Source organism: Bos javanicus, chromosome 28, assembly GCF_032452875.1.
Source record: "Bos javanicus breed banteng chromosome 28, ARS-OSU_banteng_1.0, whole genome shotgun sequence".
Lineage (NCBI taxonomy): Eukaryota > Metazoa > Chordata > Mammalia > Artiodactyla > Bovidae > Bos > Bos javanicus.
The window spans coordinates 24,173,955-24,199,792 of record NC_083895.1 but is presented as its reverse complement, the minus strand read 5'-3'; the positions used below and the strand labels follow the sequence as shown (position 1 = coordinate 24,199,792).

The 25,838-nt window shown below is 36.6% G+C and overlaps 1 protein-coding gene across 5 annotated transcripts in view; it reads left to right on the top strand.

Moving 5' to 3' along the window:
- The window catches only part of CTNNA3 (catenin alpha 3), a 1,922,060-nt gene that overhangs the window by 1,396,892 nt on the left and 499,330 nt on the right, over nt 1–25,838 (top strand). For all 5 annotated transcript variants that reach the window (XM_061405110.1, XM_061405112.1, XM_061405111.1 and 2 more), the window contains one exon: nt 19,474–19,674. In XM_061405110.1, coding sequence (XP_061261094.1) covers nt 19,474–19,674 — 201 coding nt within the window. The remainder of the gene's footprint in view (nt 1–19,473; nt 19,675–25,838) is intronic.

Genomic DNA, 25,838 nt, shown 5'->3' with positions numbered 1-25,838 from the left:
TAGTTATTTGTTTACATGCTTATTTCTGTCATTAGACTGTGAATTCTTTTGAAGCAAAGACAGTAACTTATTTATCTTGTCATCTCCTTTACATGGCAAAATATCTAGTTGTAGAAACTCTATAAATAATCATTGTATAAAGGAATTTTTAAAATACCTGCTTACAGTTATTACTGGTTTTCAGGCAGAATGAGAGAGCAAAAGTAATCCTGGAAAAATAATGGTGTTAAGGTTTATTGGGGGGCATCAGGTGTATATTGACTTCAGCAATATGTAGTCATTAACAGTTGGTGGTGTCCTGAGTTATCTAAATTTTACCTATTGAGGTTTGCTCTTTAATAACATTGTTAATTAGAGAGAGAGCATGATTTAAAATGACAATCATTAAAATGACAAGACATATATTGTGACATATAGTATTATTTTACAAAAACTAAATGCTTTACAAAAAATAAAAATTATCCATAATGCAGCTACCTATTAAAAGCTACTGTTAGGAGCTTGAAAATGTCTTTCCAGATTTTTTCTGGAAAGGTGTGTAATGATACACTATATTATAAACAAATATATAAACATTTTTTAAAAAATGCTATTTGAATAGATTTAAAGCCTGATTTTTCCACTAAAATTAGCACATAAGCATCCTTTAATGAAATTTTATAAACTTCCTAAATTTTTAAAACATTTCAACAAATAAAGGTATTTATATTCACCAATGTTTAGTGTGCATTATAAAATGAACTCATTGGCATTTATTTCAATCATTAAGTGCAGTTTAAATTTTATTCTGACATAAATTCATGAATCTACATATGTACAGGAGGGCATTTTGGCTTACTAGAAAAGGAATTTCTTTGAGAATAATAATTTTGGGACTGTCATCTTCTGACCTCACTCTACCAATCCATTGCATATATCAAAGAGTAAATTTATTTCTCTAACATGTTTAATAGCTATTCAAGTGATTTGTTGTTTGCCATTGCTAAACTGCTCATAAATATATCTTATTTCTGTATCTGTCACAGAAAATAATTTTAAAGGGCTTTTTTACCTTTTAATTAGTTAGGTTTTCCATAGCATTTCCATAAACTGGGTCTATTTACAATGTGTTAATACGTGTCATCAACTTTAGATATCACTATCATGTGGATACCCAACTTATAATTAAGGTGAAAACCTTATAATCATTCTGTTGATATTTTAATTCATCTAGTTTCACTTAGAGCTCTCAATACATTTAAAATTAAGTCCTGTAAGTTGCATTGTTAATTATTTCTGCCAAATTACATCTTGCCTATTAGGAGAAAAAAAGAAAAAAAACTAGATCTAACCAAAAGAGATTTTTAGTGTTCTTTTAATATGTGAATAAATCATTGTTTATACAATAAGATTTTGGATTCAGTGTATTTTTCAGAGTTAAATTAGAAAATCAAATAACAGCATATAAATATGTAATACAACAAGAAAAAGAGAACTCTTTAGAGAAAAGTTATTGATTCTGTTGACATTGGGAAATAGTTCAGAGGTTAAAGGCTGGTTATGAGTTGGATATATTGCAGAATCTTCTAGATTGCATTGTAAGAACTTCATGAAGAAATTCCATGTAGCAGTAAATAATACACACAGACTCTTTTTTATAAATAAGTTCATTTTTATCATTTTTTAAAGATTTTGCATTTAAATGCTATCATATGATCTTTCTCTTTCTCTGACTTACTTTACTCAGTTCGATAATCTCAAAATCCATCTATGTTGCTGCAAATTGCATTATTTCATTCTTTATAATGGCTGAGTAATATTCCATTGTGTATATGTACCACATCTTCTTTATTGACTTCTCTGTTGATGAACATTTAGGTTACTTCTATGTCTTGGCTGTTGTAAATAGCACTGCAATGAAGATTGGAGTGCATGTATCCTTTTGGATTATGTTCTTCACTGGATATATGCCCAGGAATGAGGTTGCAGGATCAGACTTAGAAAACAAACTTATGTTTACAAAGGGATAAAATGTTGGGGAAGGGATAGTCAGAGAGTTTGAGATTGACATGTACACATTGCTATTTTTTTAAATTTACTTATTTATTTATTGTTTTTGACTGTGCTGGATCTTTGTTGCTGCACAGGCTTTCTCTAGTTGCAGTGAGCAGGGGCTCCTCTCTAGTTTCAACGTGTGGGCTTTTCATTGCAGTGGCTCTCCTGCTGCAGAGCAGAGGCTCTAGGACACACAGGCTTCAGTAGTTGTGACACATGGGCTCAGTAGTTGTGCTTGCTGGGTTCTAGAGTACAGGTTCAGTAGTTGTGGCACATGAATTTATTTGCTTTTTCATGTGGGATCTTCCTGGACCCGAAATCAAAACCGTGCCTCCTGCATTGACAGGTGGATTCTTTATCACTGAGCCACCAGGGAAGCCCCAGACTGCTATTTTTAAAATGGATAAGTGACAGGACCTTCTACTGTACAGCACAGGAAATTCTTCTCAATATTCTGTAACAACCTAATTGGGAAAAGAATTTGAAAAAGAATAGATATGTGTATATGTATAACTGAATCACCTTACTGTATACTTGAAACGAACACAACATTGTTAATCAACTGTACTCCAATATAAAATTTTAAAAAGTTTAAAAAAATAGACACAGACACTTTAGAAATCTGAGTTGATATGAAGTATATTTCATTCCCTGGAAGATGGTACCTATTTTTATAAGCAGTATGTTTTGAGTGCTCAGTCACTCAGTCGTGTCTGACTCTTTGTGACCCAAAGGACTGTAGCCAGCCAGGCTCCTTTGTCCATAAAATTTTCTAGATGAGAAAACTGGAGTGGGTTGCCAATTCCTACTCCAGGGGATCTTCCCAACCCAGGGATTAAACTCACATCTCTTGCGTCTTGTCTACTGCATTGGCAGGTGGATTTTTACTACTAGCACCGCTTGGGAAGCATATGTTTTACCCTTCGCTTTTTATCAGTCCTTATAATTTACTGTCCAATTACCTGTAGTTTTGTAGGGATTTCAATATTGTTTTAAAAAAATCATGCTGATCCAGAATATTTTGTGAATAACAGCAATTTGGGGATTGGAAATCACACCTTGTATTGGCTTCTAACCTCATGGTCTTATCCACATGCATGGTAAATTCCGTATTTTAATAGGTTCCATGAAACAGTTATTAATGACTGAGAAAATTTATTTCATGAAGTCTGCTTTGTAAATTTTTGTGCACCTGAGAGAAAAATATAAGAGAAATAAAAAGTTCAACCAAAGAACATTGTGACTGAGCTTAAACTAAAGGTTCTGACTAGGAAAATGAACTTCCCTAAGGTGTATATCCAATAACAGCCTTGACCTTTTTATTGTTACCCTCATTTTTTTCTTTTTAATTGTTACCCCCTTTTTTCTTTTAATATGAAAAATGTTTTTAGAAAGTGATTGAAGCAATCAAATTACATACTTAATATTCTGGAAAAATAAGGAAAGAAAAAAATACATATTATTTACATTTATTTTTCCAGGTTACAAACCACTCATTTGTTAATCATTTTTTTCTGTATATTTGCCATTTTATGTACTTTATTCTTTGAGTTTCTGTCCTACTACATGTTTCATATACCTCAAGGAAGTCATTAAAAATCATTCAGGATTTCTTCTCTCTGTGCCCAAAATTAAAAACTTCACAGTTAGACACCTAAGTTGTTCTGCATTTTGAACTATAAGCAAGGAATATCACCCAAATGAGCACTGACTGTTTTCCTTAAAAGGGTATCCAGCAACAGAAGGATCCAACTTTAGCATCCAATGTGCAGAAATTGAATGGTTTTATTGCATAATATGGGAGAATTGCTCACTACTGTCTGTTCCTGCTGACAGTCCTGATGTTCAGTTTGGTAATATCCTCAAAGCTTTTTTTTTTTTTTTAACTCAGTACTTTGATATTAGATGTTAATGTGTTTCTGGTCTATGGGAGGAGAAGCAGTGGGACAATTAAGCAAGAATTCAGTCTAGGGGGAGTCAGTGCAAGAAAGTAAGGATTGAATGAGAAAACCTAAGGTTTGGTTTACTTTTTCTGTCAATTTTGTCAAGATAAATGCAGCATAAAATGCAATAACCTGGACTTTTGCTCTGACATCAGAATAGCCAAATGGCCAAGGCATTAAACTGCATTTGCTAATTTCTTGTTCTATGGCTATCTTCTCCGTTAATGTCTCTAGAATGCTTCAGGTTCCCTCTTCATGGAATTCTCCAGGCGAGAGTACTAGAGCAGGGACTCTTCTGCAGGGGATCTTCCCAACCCAGGGATCAAACCTGGGTCTCCCACATTGCAGGCAGATTCTTTACCGTCTGAATCTATAGGGAAGCCAATGTCCCTATACAGATCCCAAATATTGACATTACTAGAGCAGTGGCCATGTGAGCTTTATAGAATTAAAAGTATCCCTCTAAATATGCTTAGATTATATTTCATTCCCAATTAGAATTAATGTGAAAACTTATTAATGCATTCAGTTATATAATAGAATAACAAACTTTTGCAACATTTTTATAAAATTTAGAAAATATTTTAAGTCTACAATTTCTCCTTCCCATTGTACATTTAAGTTAGCTGAATAATATAATTATAGAATTACTATATTTTAAAGTCAGATGAGACCCTAGTATTTCTAAGACCTTAGTAAGTGAGACAAACTTGATTTTGAGTTATGGCTCAATTAATTTAACTATGAATTCTGGAAAGATGCATTTCTGCTCAAAGACTTGATTTCTTCATCTTTAAAACTGATAGGTAAGGTGGTATAGCTACTTTGGAAGGCAGTTTGGCAGTTTCTAAGAAAGCTAAAAGCATGCTCACCATATGATCTAGAAATCACACTCCTTGGTAATTACCAAAATGAAATGAAAACTTACATCCATGCAAAAACATGCTCACAGATGTTTATAGCAGCTTTTTTTTCATAATTGCCAAAACCTGGATGCAATCAACATGTCCTTCAGTAGGTGAATGAATAAATAAACTGTGACATATCCCAGCAAAGGAGTATTATCCAGTTTTAAAAAGAAATGAGCCAGCAAGCCATAGAGGAAACTTAAGGGCGTATTGCTAAATGAAAGAAATTAATCTGAGAAAGATACATAGTGCATGATTCCAATTATATGACATTTTGAAGAATCAAAACTATGAAGAAAATAAAAAGATCATTGGTTGCCAGGGGTTGAGGGGGATAGGTGAATGGTTAGAGTAATTTTTAGGGCACTGCAACTGCTCTGTAGGATACGATGATGGTGGATATATGTCATTATACATTTGTTCAGATCCAGGGAATGTAAAATAACAGGAGTGAACTCTAATGTGTTAAAGTATGAGCATTGGGTGATAATGATGTGTCATTGTGATTCATGGACTATAAAAAATATACTACTCTGGTTGAGCATGTTGATATTGGGGAGGCTGTGGATACAGGGTTAGTAGGAACTTTCATACTTCCTACTCAATGTTACTATGAATGTAAAACTTCCCTTAAGAATAAGGTTTATTAATTTAAAAAAATGTAAGTAAGAGACCTATTCCTTAGAATTGTTATAAGAATTTAATGAAATAATGTGCATATGTTGTTTATCATGTACACATTATTGAAAATAGTCTTTCCAGAATTATTTGTTAAAAAGCAAATTGGTGATCAGAGGTGTTACTGTGTAAAAGCTAAGAAAGAGTTGGGGAAAGGATCAAATTTTTTTCTTAGTTGTATTCTTGGAAAGTTGGAGAATGTTCAAAACTCCTGTTACATTAATTGTAGATATTTATAAATTATGAATGATATTGAATATGTAAGATTGAACATTAATAATTTTCTTCCAGTTTAGAAACCAAACACAGTGCTTGTTAAAGGTCTAAAGTGGACTTGTCACTGAATACTGAATGTCTGAAGAATCTTCTTTGTTGTTAGAATTGTTGACCCAGTATTTATTTATTAATTACATTATATAGTTTACATTAGGGTTCACTTTGTGTTATAAATTTTATGAACTTTACAAGTGTAATGATGAAATGTATCCATCATAGCAGTATCACAGAGAATAGTTTCACTATGCTGAAAATCCCCTGTGTTCCATCTATTCATTCCTCCCTTTTTACCAATGAAACCCTGACAATCACTGATTTTTTTTTTTTTTTACTGTGTCCGTAGTTTTAACCTTTTCCAATATGTAATATAGCTTAAATACTACAGTATGTAACCTTTTCATATTGATTTAATTCATTATCAATATGTATTTAAATTTCCCCCATGTCTTTTTATAGCTTGATATTGAATAGCTGATTTGTTTCATTGCTATTTAATATTCCACTGTATCAATGTATAACAGTTTCCTTATCCATTCTACTATTGACAGAGAATGGTTGCTTGCAAGTTTTGGTAATTATAAGCCAAACTTCAATAAATATTCATGTGAAGGTTTTGTGTAGATGTAAGCTTTCAACTCATTTGAGTAAATACCAAGGAACACAACTGCTAGATCATATGTTAAGAGCTTGTTAGGTTTTATTAAAAAAAAAAAATGCCCAATTGGCTTTCAAAGTGGCCATACAGTTTTGCATTTCCACCAGCAATGAACAAGAGTTCCTGTTGGTCCAGAATCTCTCAGTACTTGGTATCTCAGGGTTCTGAATTTTGGTCATTCTAATAGTTATGCAGTTTTAATTGCATATCTCACTGTTTTAATTGCAGTTCCCTGATGATATGTAATGTTAAACATATTTTCATATGCTTACTTTTCATCTATATGTTTTCTTTGGGTGTCTGGTCAGATCTTATTCTAACATTTTTAGACATTTTCGTTTTATTTTTATTGTTGAATTTTTAAGAATTCTTTGTAGATTTAGAATACCAGTCCTTTGGCAGATGTATTTTGCAATTGTTTCCCCCCTAATCTGTGGCTTGCCTTTTCATTCACTTAACAGTGCCTTTCACAGAGCAGATGTTTCAAATTTTTATTAAGTCTACTTTCTTAATTTTTCTTTCTTTTTTTTTTTACTTTTGGTGTAGTATTTAAAAAGTCATTTCCAAATTCAAAGTTAACCTAGATTTTCTCCTAGGAGTTTTAAAGTTTTGCATCTTACATGTAGATTTATGATTCCACATTTAATTTATCATTCACATTTTTCCCCTGGATAGAAAAAATACTTGAAAAATTGGTAGCTACCAAGACAAAATACACAAAGTATAATTTTTCAAAATCAAAAGCAAGATTTTTATAGATTTAAAGTGTTACAAGTTATTATTGGGAGACACAATAATGCTTGTTTAAGGAGAACTGGCTAAAGAAGGAATGGCTAAATAAAATATCTTCGAGACAAACTGGCTAATGGTCTGACAGAGTAGTAAAAATGTAAGCTTTAGGGTATTGTTTTCCATAAAAATCCTTCCCATCTCTATCAAAAATTTATTTGCAATCCTATAGGCCAAGAATTACTAGCTTTGCTATCTCTTTTAAACAAATTGAGCATCTACAGAATTGTAAAATTTCCTAACCAATAGTAAATAGCGAGTGGAAGAAAGATACTCACTGCTGGAGAATTAGATACCTGCCAGGTACGCTGGGTTCACAATGTCTGAGGTCAGGTACTACACCGTCCGGGGTTTGTTGAATCTGCAGAAGAACTGAGGATATGGAGACTCAGCTACAAGATGTCAAGTTAACCCCAACATTGTTCAAGGGTCAACAGTTGCTGAGTATACTTGTTTGATAATAAATTCTTCAGAATTCCTTTAAGTATAGTTGGTAAAGAACTAGTTTGGGAATAGCAATCTTTATGTTTCTCTTCATTGTTGTCAGAAGTGTGTCAAGTAAGTCTGAGCTGGTTCAAGTCCAATGAAGAATAAGTGGCTTATAGTGAATATGAGCAAACTTTAAAATTTAACAAACTAAATAAATATTAACAAAATTTGATGATAAAATGATAAGATGAAGGGATAATTTTGACTATTATCTTTGGGGAAGAATAAAAGACAATGAAAGAGAGTAATTCTTACCAGTATTTTATAAAAACTATAAATTGAGTAAAATTTTTAAAAATTGTAAATCAGAATATTCTAAACCTGCAACTTTTATAATATTTTACATCAAATATACTTCAATTAAATTTTTGTAAAAGTTAGAAAGTAATTATTTCTGGTTACTGGATTTTAAACCTTTTACAGATAGGGATTTGCCTATTTATCATCTATATAATCTACATTTTCTAACATATCATAATAGTCTCAGGAAAGGAGATAGAGGAAGGTTTTAAGGATGTAGAAAAGAGATGCAAATTTTCAAAAGGTTTTGCATTTAGCTACATACATGTTCTTTATTCTCAAAATAGCACTTGCCTAAATCTTTATGTAGGATAGTAGTTAATTTGGAGAACAATTTTCAAGATCAAATCTTACTAAAAAGAAATTTTGGCCACCTTTAGGTAGATACACAAACAGCAATTTAACATATACTGGTGTTTTCCATTAGCTTTTTAGCTTCATGTGTTTTTGTTAAAAGAGAAAATAAAATTATTATGTAGTTGCCTATGTAATAAATTTTAAATTTACAGGTATAGATCCAAGTGTAAAAAATGGAAACTTATTTTCTTATAATTAAAATTAGTTAAATCTCTGAGCTCATGTACAGTGGGTTTCTAACAGTGGAAACAGTGTCAGACTTTATTTTGGGGGGCTCCAAAATCATTGCAGATGGTGACTGCAGCCATGAAATTAAAAGACGCTTACTCCTTGGAAGGAAAGTTATGACCAACCTAGATAGCATATTCAAAAGCAGAGACATTACTTTATCAACAAAGGTCCATCTAGTCAAGGCTATGGTTTTTCCAGTGATCATGTATGGATGTGAGAGTTGGACTGTGAAGAAAGCTGAGCACCAAAGAATTGATGCTTTTGAACTGTGGTGTTGTAGAAGACTCTTGAGAGTCCCTTGGACTGCAAGGAGATCCAACCAGTCCATTCTGAAGGAGATCAGCCCTGGCATTTCTTTGGAAGGAATGATGCTAAAGCTGAAACTCCAGTATTTTGGCCACCTCATGCAAAGAGTTGGCTCGTTGGAAAAGACTCTGATGCTGGGAGGGATTGGGGGCAGGAGGAGAAGGGGATGACAGAGGATGAGATAGCTGGATGGCATCACTGACTCGATGGACGTGAGTTTCAGTGAACTCCAGGAGTTGGTGATGGACAGGGAGGCCTGGCGTGCTGCGATTCATGGGGTCACAAAGAGTCAGACATGACTGAGCGACTGAACTGAACTGAACCTTTATCTTGCCAATATAAGAAATCTAACCTCTTTTGGCTTAAAACACGGTCTCTTTAGAATAAAAGTTTTCTCTTCATTAAAATATTCTTTTCTCTCTTCTTTTCTTCTCAGAATTTTGTTTTACATATGCACCTATCAGGGGAAGAAACCGTTGGTGGTATATTATTCCCCATTCAATGGATTATAGCACAGACACTCTACCTCTTTAGGTTTTACCATTGATCTATTCAAAGCCCAGCTTTGGGAATTAAAGTAAAGCAACTTTTACCTCTCAATGGACATGAGTTTGAGCAAGCTCTGGGAGATGGTGAAGTACAGGGAAACCTGATGTGCTGCAGCCCATGGGGTGGCAAAGAGTCAGACATGACTGAGCAACTGAACGACAACAACCCCTCAAATAAGTATGGCTTTTGCAAATGAAATGTGCTTCCACTTTAGGTCTGTTCTTTGGGCTATGGGTTCATATAATTCTGCTTTAGAGGTTAAAAGTCAGTAAATTAACTTCTCACTGGATTTTGTTTGTTTCTACTCTCCCTGAGGCAAGTTCTATTTTAATTGTAGAAAACTAAAGAATTAAAAAATCATAGAAAGCATTTATGTGTATTTCAAAATTTTATTGTGGCTATACTTGCTGCAATGACTAAAGATGGAGTCACCCAGAGAAGTCTACAACAAATGAAATATCTTGTAGTCTAAGATCAGTTCCTTTATTGCCCTGTTTATTACTGTTTTCCAGCAAAACAGAGATCACCCTTTGCATCTCAGAATAGCTATAAAATGAGCGATAGAAATTGCTAGTAGTTCAGCAATTCTATACTCTTAAAATAATGTGCTTCAGGACATTTCATCACTCACCCCAAATCAAATGTTAAGCTGACACTCTGAAGTGATTAAGATATATCTTCAACTAATCCTTCAAAATGTATAATACAGTTGACCCTTGAAAAACATGGGTTTGAACTGCACAGGTCCACTTACACAAGGATAATTTTCAATAGTAATGTCACAGTACTACACTGTCCAGAGTTGTTGAATCTGCAGAGGAACTGGGGATGTGGAGACTCAGCTACAAGTTATATACAAGTTAACCCCAACATTGCTCAAGGGTCAACAGTTGCTGAGTATACTTGTTTTATAATAACATTTTCTTTCTTTTAAACCTTATCGTAAAAATTATGTAATTGTTGAGTCCAGGTACACCTGTAATTGAGAAAAAAGTAAATTTGGAGGTGGAACTCCTAATGATTTTCATATGTCAGAAGAGCTTCCCTGGTGGTTTAGTGGTAAAGTTGCTGTTGCTGCTAAGTCGCTTCAGTGGTGTCTGACTCTGTGCGACCCCATAGACAGCAGCCCACCAGGCTCCCCCATCCCTGGGATTCTCCAGGCAAGAACACTGGAGTGGGTTGCCATTTCCTTCTCCAGTACATGAAAGTGAAAAGTGAAAGTGAAGTCACTCAGTCGTGTCTGACTCTTAGCGACCCCATGGACTGCAGCCTACCAGGCTCCTCCATCCATGGGATTTTCCAGGCAAGAGTACTGGAGTGGGGTGCCATTGCCTTCTCCGAGTGGTAAAGTATCTGCCTGCTAATGTAGGCGATGTACATTGGATCCCTGGGAGGTGAAGATCCCCTGAAGAAAGAAATGGCAGGCCACTCCAATATTCTTACCTGGAAAATCCCATGGACAGAGGAGCCTGGAGGGCTTCAGTCCATGGGGTCACAAAAGTCAGACACGGCTTAGTGACTAAACAACCACAACAAAAGAGGAAACTCATGCCAACAGCAAAGACTTAAGAGATACATCAGTAGAAAGTTTTTCACAGAGTATTTGGTGTTTTATTTCCTTGCTAGAGATGTGGGGTTATAATGCTAGACCTAAAACCTTCAGCTATCATGAAGGCCTTTTTAATTACTTAAATTCACCTGAAATATGACTAGTAAAGAAATAATTGTTTTTAAGAAATTAACTTAATGTTTAGTTACTGTGTATGTGGGAGGTGCCCATTCTTTTTTTTTTCTTTTTCTTTTTCTGGTACTCTATGTTTAGCATTTCATGCAAATAATTGTTGCTGGCATTTTGTGAAACGTTCAGCATAGTGGGAAAGTGTGACAATAATGGAAATCTTGCAAACCTTTCTTAATGTTTCTGTGCTATATTTAATATTAGTAATTCAAAAGATCATTTAGTCATCATCTCCAACATTCTCAATATAACTGCTTCAGATAAAATCTGTTATATGCTTCTTGTCATTTATTTCCCTTATTTTACATTGTATATTTTCATGTAAGATTTTTATTTTCATATCTGACTCTACCTCTATAATTCTTCACCAAAATTAACACCATGGCTTTTGACTGTGTTGCTCAATCTAAAGCAATAACCACAAAAACGTCTATAAGGCCAAGAAAAAATGAATCAGAAAAATTCTTATTGTATTTTTTTATTCTCTGCTTAAAGCAATAAAATGATTTGTAAGTATACATCTCCTTGTTTTATAGAAAAAGTGAACATTTAATCATTGTTACTGAATATTCTTTGTGCATTTTTCCTGTGCAAAATCATAGAAAAAAATAGTTCATGACAGCTATGATTTCACCTTTAATTAAACAGAAATTACTGAGTTTATTAGATCATTAATCTTCTAAGAATGAGCAATGTTTTTTCTTTCCTAAATATCTTTTCACTTTCATAGAACTGGGCAAAAACAGCTCTGCAATCTAAAATTAAGCAGCCATAGTGAATACAGATTAAACATTTATTGAGTACATATATGTTGTGTTTTTTTGTTTTTTTTTTCTTTAATCTTCCCAGCATACTTGGAAAGTAACAGTTTCTTAATGTGTCATTAAAGGGTGCATCTGTGGATTTCTTAAAAACTGGTAATTATTATGCCTTCCACATTTATACTTGTACTTCAGTTCCAGGGGAAACATGATGGTGATGATACACATGTGCTTTCTGTTGAGATGGGACTGTGCCTGGATTTATTATAGGCCTTAATGACACATTCATAACTGAATGCTACAAATTAGGTTAAACCTCCAGTGAATTTATAATGAAGGTTTTCAGTACTTAATCTTTTTTATTCAAATGAACTACTGCCCTTAATATGGGTTAAACTGACTAAATTTAAGGCTACAGAAATGTGTCTACCAATGTTTATAACCCATAATTTAGGATTTAGACAAAATAATTTGCAATCCCCAGGTGCATCTTATAAGAAGAATTCATTCATTCATTCAATAGACATTATCCTAATAGATGCCTTGTCCTGTGCCAAGGGCTAGATACCTCAAGGAAAAAGATAAAATTCCTGCACTTGTATCTATTTGCCAGTCTACTGGAGAAATAGTTTCATTTGTGCATCACTAAAACACAGAAAGAAGCTCTAATGAAAACATGTAAACTATTTTATGTGAAACCCAAACATCATGGAACTGAATTGGCCTGTCCTGAGGCAGAGCATTTAACTAGTGTATTTAAAGAGTACTACGAGCAAGCAGGCCAGAGGGGATTGGCAACTGTTTTATTATGGTTTGGAATAAGAAATATGTATCAGTCAGTCTCTCCCATCAGGAAGCTTCCATAACCCTCTTATCCTTCTCCATCAGAGGGTAGACAGACTGAAAACCACAGTCACAGAAAACTAACCAATCTGATCACATGGACCACAGCCTGTCTAACTCAATGAAACTATGAGTCATGCTGTGTAGGGCCACCCAAGACAGCTGGGTCTGGTGGAGAGTTCTGACAAAACATGGTCCACTGGAGAAGGGAATGGCAACCACTTCAGTATCCTTGCCTTGGGAACCCCATGAACAGTAGGAAAAGGCAAAAAAATAGAACACTGAAAGATGAAGGCCCCAGGTTGGTAGGTGCCCAATATGCTACTGGAGATCAGTGGAGAAATAACTCCAGAAAGAATGAAGAAATGGAGCTAAAGCAAAAACAACACCAAGTTGTGGATGTAACTGGGGATGGAAATAAAGTCCAATGCTGTAAAAGGCAATATTGCATAGGAACCTGAAACATTAGGTCCATGAATCAAGGAAAATGGGAAGTGGTCAAACGGGAGATGACAGCAGTGAACATTGACATGTTAGGAATCAGCGAACTAAAATGGACTGGAATGGGTGAATTTAACTCACGTGATCATTATATCTACTACTGTGGACAAGAATCCCTTAGAAGAAATGGAGTAGCCATCATAATTAACAAAAGAGTGTGAAATGCAGTTCAGTTCAGTTCAGTCGCTCAGGTGTGTCCGACTCTTTGTGACCCCATGAATGGCAGCATGCCAGGCCTCCCTGTCCATCACCAACTCCCAGAGTTCACTCAGACTCACGTCCATCGAGTCAGTGATGCCATCCAGCCATCTCATCTTCTGTTGTCCCCTTCTCCTCCTGCCCCCAATCCCTTCCAGCATCAGAGTCTTTTCCAATGAGTCAACTCTTCGCATGAAGTGGCCAAAGTACTGGAGTTTCAGTTTTAGCATCATTCCTTCCAAAGAATATCCAGAGCTAATCTCCTTTAGCATGGACTGGTTGACTCTCCTTTCAGTCCAAGGGACTCTCAAGAGTCTTCTTCAACACCACAGTTCAAAAGCATCAATTCTTCAGCGCTCAGCTTTCTTCACAGTCCAACTCTCACATCCATACATGACCACAGGAAAAACCATAGCCTTGACTAGATGGACTTTTGTTGGCAAAGTAATGTCTCTGCAATACTTGGATGCAATCTCAAAAACGACAGAATGACCTCTGTTCGTTTCCAACGCAAACCATTCAGTATCACAGTAATCCAAGTCTATGCCCTGACCAATAATGCTGTGAAAGCTGAAGTTGAATCATTCTATGAAGACCTACAAGACCTTCTAGAACTAACACTCAAAAAAGATGTCATTTTCATTATAGGGGACTGAAATACAAAAGTAGGAAGTCAAGAAATACCTGGAGTAACAGGCAAATTTCCCCTTGGAGTACAGAATGAAGCAGGGCAAAGGCTAATAGAGTTGTGCCAAAAGAAGGCACAGGTCATAACAAACACCCTCTTCCAATAACACAAGGGAAGACTCTACACATGGACATCACCAGATGGTCAATACCAAAATCAGATTGATTGTATTCTTTGCAGCCAAAGATGGAGAAGCTCTATACAGTCAGCAAAAACAAGACCAGAAGCTGACTGTGGCTCAGATCATGAACTCCTTATTGGTAAATTCAGATTTAAATTGAGGAAAGTAGGGAAAACCACTAGACCATTCAGGTATGACCTAAATTATATCCCTTATGACTATACAGTGGAAGTGCAAATAGATTCAAGAGATTAGGTCTGATAGACAGAGTGCCTGAAGAACTTATGACTAAAGTTCATGACACTGTACAGGAGGTAGTGATCCAGACCATCCCTAGGAAAAAGAAATGCAAGACAGCCAATGGTTGTCTGAGGAGGCTTTGCAAACAACTATGAAAAGAAGAGAAGCAAAAGGCAAAGGAGAAAAGGAAAGATATACCCATTTAAATACAGAGTTCCAAAGAATAGCAAGGAGAGATAAGAAAGCCTTTCTCAGTGATCAGTGCAAAGAAATAGAGGAAAACAATAGAATGGGAAAGACTAGAGATCTCTTCAAGATTTAGAGATAACAAGGGAAGTTTTCATGTAGAGATGGGCCAATAAAGGACAGAAAGTATATGGAGCTAAGGAGCAGAAGTTGTTAGGAAGAGGTGGAAAAAATATATAGAAGAACTATACAAAAAAGATCTTCATGACCCAGATAATCATGATGGTGTGATCACTCAACTAGAGCCAGACATCCTGGAATGCGAAATCAAGTCTGCCTTAGAAAGCATCACTAGGAACTAGGCTAGTGGAGGTGATGGAATTCCAGTTGAGCTATTTCAAATCCTAAAAGATGATGCTGTTAAAGTGCTGCACTCAATATAGCAGCAAATTTGGAAAACTCAGCAGTGGCCACAGGACTTGAAAAGGTCAGTTTTCATTCCAATCCCAAAGAAAGGTAATGCCAATGATGCTCAAACTACTGCACAATTGCACACATCTCACATGCCAGCAAAGTAAAGCTCAAAATTCTCCAAGTCAGGCTTCAATAGTACCTGAACCATGAACTTCCAGATGTTCAAGCTGGATTGAATAAAGGCAGAGGAACCAGAGATCAAATTGCCAAAATCCTTTGGGTCATCAAAGAAGCAAGATATTTCCAGAAAAACATCTATTTCTGCTTTATTGACTATGCCAAAGCCTTTGACTGTGTAGAACACAACATTCGGTGGAAAATTCTTCAAGAGATGGCAATACCAGACCATCTGCTGCTGCTGCTGCTGCTAAGTCGCTTCAGTCGTGTCCAACTCTGTGCGACCCCCTAGACAGCAGCCCACCAGGCTCCCTCGTCTCTGGGATTCTCCAGGCAAGAACACTGGAGTGGGTTGCCATTTTCTTCTCCAATGCGTGAAAGTGAAAAGTGAAAGTGAAGTTGCTCAGTCATGTCCGACTCTAGCGACCTCATGGACTGCAGCCTACCAGGCTCCTCCGTTCATGGGATTTTCTAGGCAAAAGTACTGGAGTGGGGTGCCATTGCCTTCTCCAACCAGACCATCTACCTGCCTCTATGAAATCTGTATGCAGTCCAGGAAGAAACAGTTAGAACTGGACATGGAACAACAGACTGGTCAAATCAGGAAAGGAGTACATCAAGGCTGTATATTGTCACCCTGCTTATTTAACATATGAAGAGTACATCATGCAAAATGCCGAGCTGGATGAAACACAAGCTGAAATCAAGATTTCTGGGAGAAATATCAATAACCTCAGATATGCAGACACCACCCTTATGGCAGAAAGTGAAGAACTAAATAGTCTCTTGATGAAAGTGAAAGAAAAGAGTGAAAAAGTTGGCTTAAAACTCAATATTCAGAAAACTAAAATCATGGCATCTGGTCCCATCACTTCATGGCAAATAGGTGGGAAAACAGTGGAAACAGTGACAGACTTTATTTTGGGGGGCTTCAAAATCACTGCAGATGGTGACTGCAGCCATGAAATTAAAAGACCTCACTCCTTTAAGAAAAGTTATGACCAACCTAGACAGCTTATTAAGGTCCATTTAGTCAAAGTTATGGTTTTCCCAGTAGTCAAGTATGGATGTGAGAGTTGGACTGTATAAAAACCTGAGTGCCAAAGAATCGATGTTTTTGAACTGTGGTGTTGGTGAAGACTCTTTAGAGTCCTTTGGACAGCAAGAAGGTCCAACCAGTCCATCCTAAAGGAAATCAATCCTGAATATTCATTGGATGGACTGATGCTGAATCTGAAACTCCAGTATTTTGCCCAACTGATGTGAAGAACCACCTCATTGGAAAAGACCCTGATTCTGAGAAAGATTGAAGGCAGGAGGAGAAGGGGACAACAGAGGATTAGATGGTTGGATGTCATCACCAACTGAATGTGTATGAGTTTGAGTGAACTCCAGGAGTTGGTGATGGACAGGGATGTGGTGTACTGTAGTCCATGGGGTCATAAAGAGTTGGACAGGACTGAGAGACTGAACTGACTGATTTAGTATTTTCCTATTTCTGGCACAAAGCTCCTAAAACCCTTGGAATGCACTAAGTGATAAGAGCAATAAAGGTGTCTTTAGTATGTTAATGAAGTGATTTTGAGGAACCCCCCCAAGGATGGAGGCTGAATGACAGGGCAACCAACCATGTGATTAGAAGGTTTCAATTCCTCCTCTTTACTTCTGGGAAGGGTAAAAGGGCTGGAGGCTGAATTGATTTCCAGTGGCCAATGATTTAATCAATTGAGCCTATGAAATAGAGCCTCCATAAAATCCCCAAATGATGGGGTTTAGAGAGCTTCCAGGTTGGTGAACCCTTGGAAATTTGGGGAAAGTGACGTGCATGGAGAGGGCATGGAAACTCTGTGTCTTTCTCTATCCTTACTCTCTGCTTCTCTTCCATCTGGCCATTCCTGAGTTATAAAAGTTACATCTAGTCAGTAAAATGTTTCTCTGAGTTTTTTGAGCTACTCTAGTAAATTAATCATGCCTGAAAAGGAGGTTGTGGGAACCTCTGATTTATAGCCAGTTGGTCAGAAATACATGTAACACCCTCAACTTGGATGGGTGTCTGAAGTCTGAGGAGGGGGTCATGGGAACCTTTAGTTTGTAGCAGTTATTCAGAAGCACAGATAAAAATCTTGGCTTATGATTGGTGTCTGTAGTAGGGATGGAAAGTTGTAGTCTTGTGAGACTAAACCCTTAACCTGTGGAATCCGATGCTCTCTGCAGATGTGTGTGTGTGTGTGTGTGTGTGTGTGTGTGTGTTAGTCACTCAGTCATGTCCGACTCTTTGTGACTCCATGGGCTGTGGCACTCCTATATGCCAGGCTCTTCTGTCCATGGAATTCTCCAGGCAAGAATATTGGAGTGAATTGTCATTCCTTTCTCCAGGGCATCTTCTGGACCTAGGGATTGAACCCGGCTCTCCTTTGCAGACAGATTCTTTACTGTCAGAGCCACCTGGGAAGAACACATCTCCAGGTAGATAGTGTTAGAATTGATTTAAATTCCAGATCACCCAGTTGGTGTACAGAGAGTTGCTAGTTAGTGTGGAAAAGCCTACACACACAAACACATATACAGACCCAAGTGAAATTGGGTCTAGAAACCCGAAAGAGCAGTCTTGGTCAAGGTTTTAATATGCTCACTGGCACAGAGGCTTGAAAAATTATGGCAGGTTTGGAAAATTATAAAATAAATATAACAAGCATAAAAGGCATGCAGAGGAATAGTAGACATCAAGTCTTAGAAGTTCACTGGGGACCATATTCTTTGATAGTTTGGATTTTATGCTTTGCACAGTAAGAGGAAGGTGTGACTCTGCAAAGAAATAGCTTTATGAATGCCTGTCTTTTGTAGCCTATCTGCAGAAAATCGGCAAGTCCAGAGAGGAGAGAGAAAGTGAGAAAGTTAACAATATGTTCTGGAAAATACTGAGGCCTTTTTTGTTGTTTTCTGTGCATGTTTTGAAGTAATAGAGGCTTAAAATATTTTGGGTGGGTATTCATTTAATAAAGACAGAAACCACTCTTTTAATATCCTTTTAAATTCTTAGAAATATCATTGCCCATGCTTGTTGATATTCCACATGTTTACTCAGCTCCACTCATTAGTTTTGTCTGGGAGAATTAATCATTTTATAGGAAAAAGAAAACCACATTGTTGTACTATACTAATAACTCCCTGCTTTCTTCATGCACTAATCATGCAAAGAAGGAAGGAGAGAAAGAGGTCTGGAGCTACTTTTTAGAGTGAGCAAGTTTCTCTGGGATTCATTTTCTTCAAGTCAATCAATCTTTGTAAAGTCCTCTTTATATACGAGTCTTTTCACAGTTGTAGTGAGGTTGCTGCTTTACAATATAAAATTTATATATTTCACAGTTTTCATCATTTCCTAATTTATAAGATTTCTATAGTTGTATTAAATAGCTTACATCAATGAATATTAGTTGAATGGAATGCTGTAGTTTTATGTTTCTCTATATTTAGTATAGTTTCATAATCTGCATAGTGTTGCTTTTATTAGAATTGTGTTCCATAGTTATACATTTTATTTTGGTTTAATATAGAATTTTCCCTTAATTTCCATTTATAAACCATTCAAATCTAAAATCTAATCTATTGGAATCAGAATCTAAAATCAGTTGCAATCTATAAGAATTGCTGATAAAAATGCAAAGTTTTTATTTTACAAGTTGTGCTATTTTAAAAAGGTATAAGCAGAATTGTCTGTATTTTTTCTTCTTAGTTGTCAGTGCCCTTCATTCCCAATGTGTACCTTGTGTGCAACCAGAAATTAACATGAATTACAGTATTGTCACTAGTGGGAAGGAACGCTCCTGTCAGTGCAGGAGACTTAAGAGACATGGGTTCAGTTCCTGGGTTGGGAAGATCCCCTGGAGGAGGGCATGGCAACCCACTCTAATATTCTTGCCTGGAGAATCCCATGGACAGAGGAGCCTGGCAAGCTACATTCCATAGAGTCACACAGAGTTGGACAAAATTGAAGTGACATAGCACGCACAGTATGCTAGATTTGTGTGATTTTAAAAAAAAAAACAAAATGAAACAAACCCACTAAAGTAATTTGATCTGTTTACTTACAGAGAGCCATATCTTAGAAGATGTCAACAAATGTATCATAGCCCTGAGAGACCAGGATGCTGATAATCTAGACCGAGCTGCAGGTGCTATCCGAGGACGGGCAGCAAGAGTCGCTCACATCGTCACAGGTGAAATGGACAGTTACGAGCCAGGGGCTTACACAGAAGGTGTGATGAGAAACGTGAACTTTCTGACAAGCACTGGTAAGTCTCTGTCCTTAATAACAGTGGCTCTCTTCCTAATAGTTGCATCTACATAGCTACCAAATATTCTTACATATGGAAAGAAAATCTCAGTCTGTGCAGTTTGCTTTGAAATAGATTGCTGTTATCTGATAGGTGCTTAAATCCTGCGGTCATGTGATTTTAAATTTATCTCTGGGGAGTAAATATATTCATCAGAGAAAAAGAACTTTTTATAAATATATGCATTCTATAAATTACTCACAGACTTTAGCCATATATGAATGTTTATTAATGCTAGAGCTATTTGGAGATATAATTAGGCCAGATGTGATAAGTATGCTATAATTTCCAAGCCCTCTTTTAGCTGTACAATTGGTACCCCAGGTTTTTGTTTACTTTGGTTAAGCAGAGCAAACTTGTCCTATGTCTCCAGAGAAATGCTTTCTGCCTTATTTCCCAGTCTCTGCAAAACACTCTTTTGTTCTTTCACATGATCTTTGATTACTTAAGAAATATGGATCCAAGATTTCGTTTTGGTTGGGGCACCCAAGTTAATATTTTCTGAAATCAGCAAGTAAATGCTTAGTTTCTGAATCACACATTAAACGGCATTCTTATTTTAACAATGTTAAGAAACTTACAGAAAATTCAAAGAAGCATTTGAATTCGTATGAATTCAGAAACAATGGGTGCAATTTGAATGAGGGCAACCAACTATTTTTATGTCATGATGGCAATGGCACCCCACTCCAGTACTCTTGCTTGGAAAATCCCATGGAGGGAGGAGCCTGGTAGGCTGCAGTCCATGGGGTCGAGAAGAGTCGTACACGAGTGCGTGACTTCACTTCCACTTTTCACTTTCATGCATTGGAGAAGGAAATGGCAACCCACTCCAGTGTTCTTGCCTGGAGAATCCCAGGGACAGGGGAGCCTGGTGGGCTGCTGTCTATGGGGTTGCACAGAGTCGGACACGACTGAAGCGACTTAGCAGCAGCAGCAGGCAGTAGTTTTACTTGCAAAAAATCCCTTCTGTTCAGTTCAGTTCAGTTCAGTCATTCAGTCGTGTCCGACTCTTTGCGACCCCATGAATCGCAGCACGCCAGGCCTCCCTGTCCATTACAAACTCCCGGAGTTCACTCAGACTCAAGTCCGTTGAGTCAGTGATGCCATCCAGCCATCTCATCCTCTGTCGTCCCCTTCTCCTCCTGCCCTCAATCCCTCCCAGCATCAGAGTCTTTGCCAATGAGTCAGCCCTTCTCATGAGGTGGCTAAAGGATCTGTGAAAACTTCAGGTTTAATTTTTTTTTTTTTTTTATTAATTACTTCATAGCATGAGGTGATCATGGACCCATGATTCCTAAAATATTTGAAATTCTTTACTTAAATCATTGATTCTCCCTAGAAAATTGTTCTTCATGTTAAATATAGGGTGTATTAAATTTGGATGTACATACTTATTTTGTGAAAGCGGTAGAAGGAATTGAAGATGGGTAATTTGGGAAAAGAGGAAGCTGCTCCTTGGAATTACTTAACAAACATAAGCTTTTCTTAACCTTCACTAGGGATAGTTCTGAAGAACTGTTCCACAAGGTAAGCTTAGTAAAGCCTGTAGGAAACTGATGATTAGTGTTGCTCTTTTTCTAGCATGTTGATACAGAAATCATTAATGAATCTTGATGGATAGTTTTCTCATTAAGTCTTTGAAAATATTTCTAAAGCAATAAAACGCTTAAGATATACTAAGGAAAGAGGAAGGCAGTGTTTTTGCAACTCTTGATAATGATATTTCTAATACTAATTCCTCAAAAGCCCCTGGTGTCACAAATAGGGTACACGGTAGTTGCTTTATCAATGAGGTGTGCTTAAGGATATAATTGTGTTAGAGTAGTTTGGCATCTCTTCCCTAAAATTAAATTTAACTGGTTCTTTCTTATTGGTCAAAATCAAGTGCAGCATTATATGATTTTTTTTCTACCTTCTGGGAATAGAATTGTAAGTAAAAAGAAGAATGCATCAGTGGTTCCCCTTTCAGTCAAGTGAAAAATGCCATATAGGAAATTAATTAGATAAAGTCTACCAAGATTGTGCCTACATCTTGCTTCTGTTTTGTAATCATATTGATAATGTGTTGTGAACACATTCTAATACCACAATGCCTGTCTGAGGTACTAAATTTATAGTTTCATTATCCACAGTGTAGAGTCCATATCTGCATATGCAAAGAAGTGGAAGTGAAATTCTAAAGTGTCCAGAGTGTGAAAGGCATTGTGGGAACACTCATTCATAATCAATTTTTATCATTTGAAATCAGAAAATAAAAATGGAACAAAGTTATTTACACATTTAATTATATTTTTTCAATACCTCTATGATTTATAATGACCTTACAAGGTAACTAACCAACATGGCAGCATTATCATTCAGTAATAAGAGTGAGAAATCCTTTTTTCTCTAATTAGTTGTGTGTAACTTTAATTGAAATTCTCCAGGTAAATTATGTCCTGTGCCCCAAATACAAAAATATAGAATAATCCTGTTATTCTGTGTAAGTCATATCTTCTTATTAACATAACAATATAGTTTATGACTTTCCAATTTTGTCATTTTAGTTTTTAAGATAAGTTTTGGCTTATCTTAAAAAGCTTCGCATTTTGGTTTTATATGTCTAATTTCAAACTTTTCTGAAAACAGCATTCCTTGAAATTTATCAAAAGCATGCCTCACTAAAGGGAATTCTGAGCAATAAATTAGATGAAAATGCTAATTAGATCAGTTTGATCTTAACTAAAGCTGAAATATGTGAGGATTTTCTCTCCCAGAGGGATATTGTCTATGAAAAATACTTCCAACTATTCTATCCTCCACAATTAACAGAAGATGTTCATCTTTGTTCACATCTGCTCATAACTTGGGCTTATTATTTATAAATAATCATCAAATTAAATAATTTGAAATGTCACGTTTTATGTTATGAAACCTTAAGAGTTCATCTTTTAGTGAGTGAATGGCCTGCTTTTCTCTTTCTTTCCCTTTTTATACAGTTTTCAGATCTTAACACTTTCTTCTGAAAATAACTTAGTAAGGAGCTATTGTGAATTGTTTTTATTACTGAGACTTTCTTATCTTTGCACACTCTGCCTTTAAAGTACTCACATCTATGATGAAACCTAAGCCATACTTATCTAAATCACAAAACATGTTTTTGGAACATTGCACCTTTGCTTTAATCAGACTTTGTGGCTCATTAGCACATTTTCAAGATCTGATGCTCTTCTAAATGTTTTCTCAGCATTAGGAAGCCCTGTTACATTTCAGGAATTTGCATTGTTCATAAAATCTAGCAGTGGGTTTTCAGTGAAACAGAGGCAACATCTGGAAGCTGCATTTCATTCAGACAGAGGCGGAATATTGTAATTTCCAAGAGAAATATTTTATTCTACCCAATTCTGCCCTGTTACTAAGCTCCTCTACCTGTCAGGAATTCCTGAGAGGGGAGAGAGAGTATGAGCTTTTTTGTTAAATAACAAGCCTTCTGGATTGCAGTGTGAAAGCTTAGAAGTTACGTTTTTAACATCAATTTCAATTCTTTCACATTGGGTTGGGGAAAAACCTAAACCAAGAGTGAATTAACATAATTTTTTGTGAGTGACTTATGAACTATCAATTCAAAAACTGACTAGACCCAAAGCATCTCTTGCAAACACTCAAACCCCACCTGATTTCCAAGTCAGCCAGGCTCATGGACTAAGACACAACAGGCACACAAGTGAACATCACGGTGGCATCCAACACTGGCACCGCAGAGTGCTGGTGGATAGAGTCACTTATCAAGCACTCCTGCAGGCCCAACTTGAATCCTTTCCCTGTTAGAATGGAGAAGAATCTTATAGCTGCAGTTTTCCTTCCTAAAGGCAAATGAGACAGTTGAAGTCAGAGCCGATAAATATTTCCAAATTTTTGTTGTACATTTTACTTGTTACCAGTTTAAACAACAGATAGACTTCTAAGACGAATTTATCTAGAAAAACATTTTTAAAACTTTAATAGCAGTCAGTAATTCTTATCAATTCCTTTTCCTTTAATAGTTTTCATATACAAAAAAAAACCTGCATTGTGTGAAATGGCAACCCACTCCAGTGTTCTTGCCTGGAGAATCCCAGGGATGGGAGAGTCTGGTGGGCTGCCTTCTGTGGGGTCGCACCGAGTCATACACGACTGAAGCGACTTAGCAGCAGCAGCAGTTAAAACATGCTACTTTCCTTATGTTGCATCTATGTTCTGTAACCTTAAATGGCCATGGAATATAATGCAAAAGCTTTAGTTCCAGCAGTCTTTACCCTCTATAGTTCAGCAGAGTTTAAAAAGCAATGGGCCACATACTAGATGTGACCCAGGGAATTCTTATGTGTCTAAGTAGGTTTTGACCAACAAAATTTTGTTTTCTAGTTTATATATATATATATATGTATATATATGTATTCTATTATATATATTCTAATTCACACACGCACACACACACACATATTTATATATGTATGTATGTATATGTCCTCCCTGGTAGCCCCGTTGGTAGAGAATCTACCTGCAACACAGGAGACCACCTGCCAGTGCAAGAGATGCGGGAACAGTCCCTGGGTCAGGAAGAGTCCCTGGAGATGGAAATGGCTACCCACTCCAGTATTCTTGCCTGGGAAATCCCAAAGACAGAGGATCCTAGAGGGCTACAGACCCTGGGGTCTCAAAAGTTCTATACAACTTATATATATATATATATATATATATATATATATATATAGTTCCAATTTAATGACACATTGTAACAAATGGGAGGGTCTGGCAACATTAGAGCACAGTTTACTATAGGAATGATAGTGGCTCTAGATAATGGCTAGAGCCTAGTGGTGTCTTTCTTTTGGTTGAACCTGAGCCATAGTATCCTTTACTATCTTTCATCATATACTCAGATTGCTTTGCTCACTTAATTTGTCTGCCTGAATTTTTCAGGCGATGAGTTTACCTAAACATGAATTTCTATCTTTCCTCTTCCTGTTGCTGCTGCTGCTAAGTTGCTTCAGTCGTGTACGACTCTGTGCGACCCCATAGACAGCAGCCCACTAGGCTCTCCCATCCCTGGGATTCTCCAGGCAAGAACACTGGAGTGGGTTGCCATTTCACACAATGCAGGTTTTTTTGTATATGAAAACTATTAAAGGAAAAGGAATTGATAAGAATTACTGACTGCTATTAAGGGTTTTAAAATGTTTTTCTAGATAAATTCGTCTTAGAAGTCTATCTGCGACCCCATAGACAGCAACCCACTAGGCTCCCCCATCCCTGAGATTCTCCAGGCAAGAACACTGGAGTGGGTTGCCATTTCCTTCTCCAATGCATTAAAATGAAAAGTGAAAGCGAAGTCACTCAGTTGTATCCAACTCTTAGCGACCCCATGGACTGCAGCCTACCAGGCTCCTCTGTCCATGGGATTTTCCAGGCAAGAGTACTGGAGTGGGTGCCATTGCCTTCTCCATTTACGTTGGCCCAAAATCACCTTGTACTCTAGATTGGTGCTTTCACAATCACATGGGCATGCCAGGATTATTTCTGCATTTAGATCTTGTTCATGCCATACCTGTCATTTTGAATATCCATACCCCTTATCATGTTAAATTTTATCCTCTTTTAAGAAACAGCTCATACCTCCATGTCCCCTATAATTTTTTTTTTACTTCCTCTGAAAAAAGTGCTGGTCTTGATCTCATGTGCTGTAGATTTTAAAGGACTTGCCACTCAGTTCCATTGTTCCAGTCAGCCATATGTTATGAACTCTTCAGATATATTCATATAGAAATGACTTTTCTCTCCAAACAAAAGTTAAATTATAGGAGAAAAGAAAACTTGTGTCATTTCTCTATGCATCTCTTCCAGAGCCTACTATATAGTCTCTTGCAGGTGCTAGATTAAAACAAAATAGAACAAAAAACCTCTTGAAATGAACCTATATGCTTATGCTAATTCTGTTCTAGCAGTGAAACACTTTTTTCTCCTCTGTCGCCCCTCAAAACTTATAATTATTCTGTGTAACTTTCTCAAATACCACCACCTTTGCACAGGAGCTTCTCATTCCCTTTCAGTTAGAATTAATTGCTCCATTATCTGTGTTACCATGGATGAGCCTGTCCTCT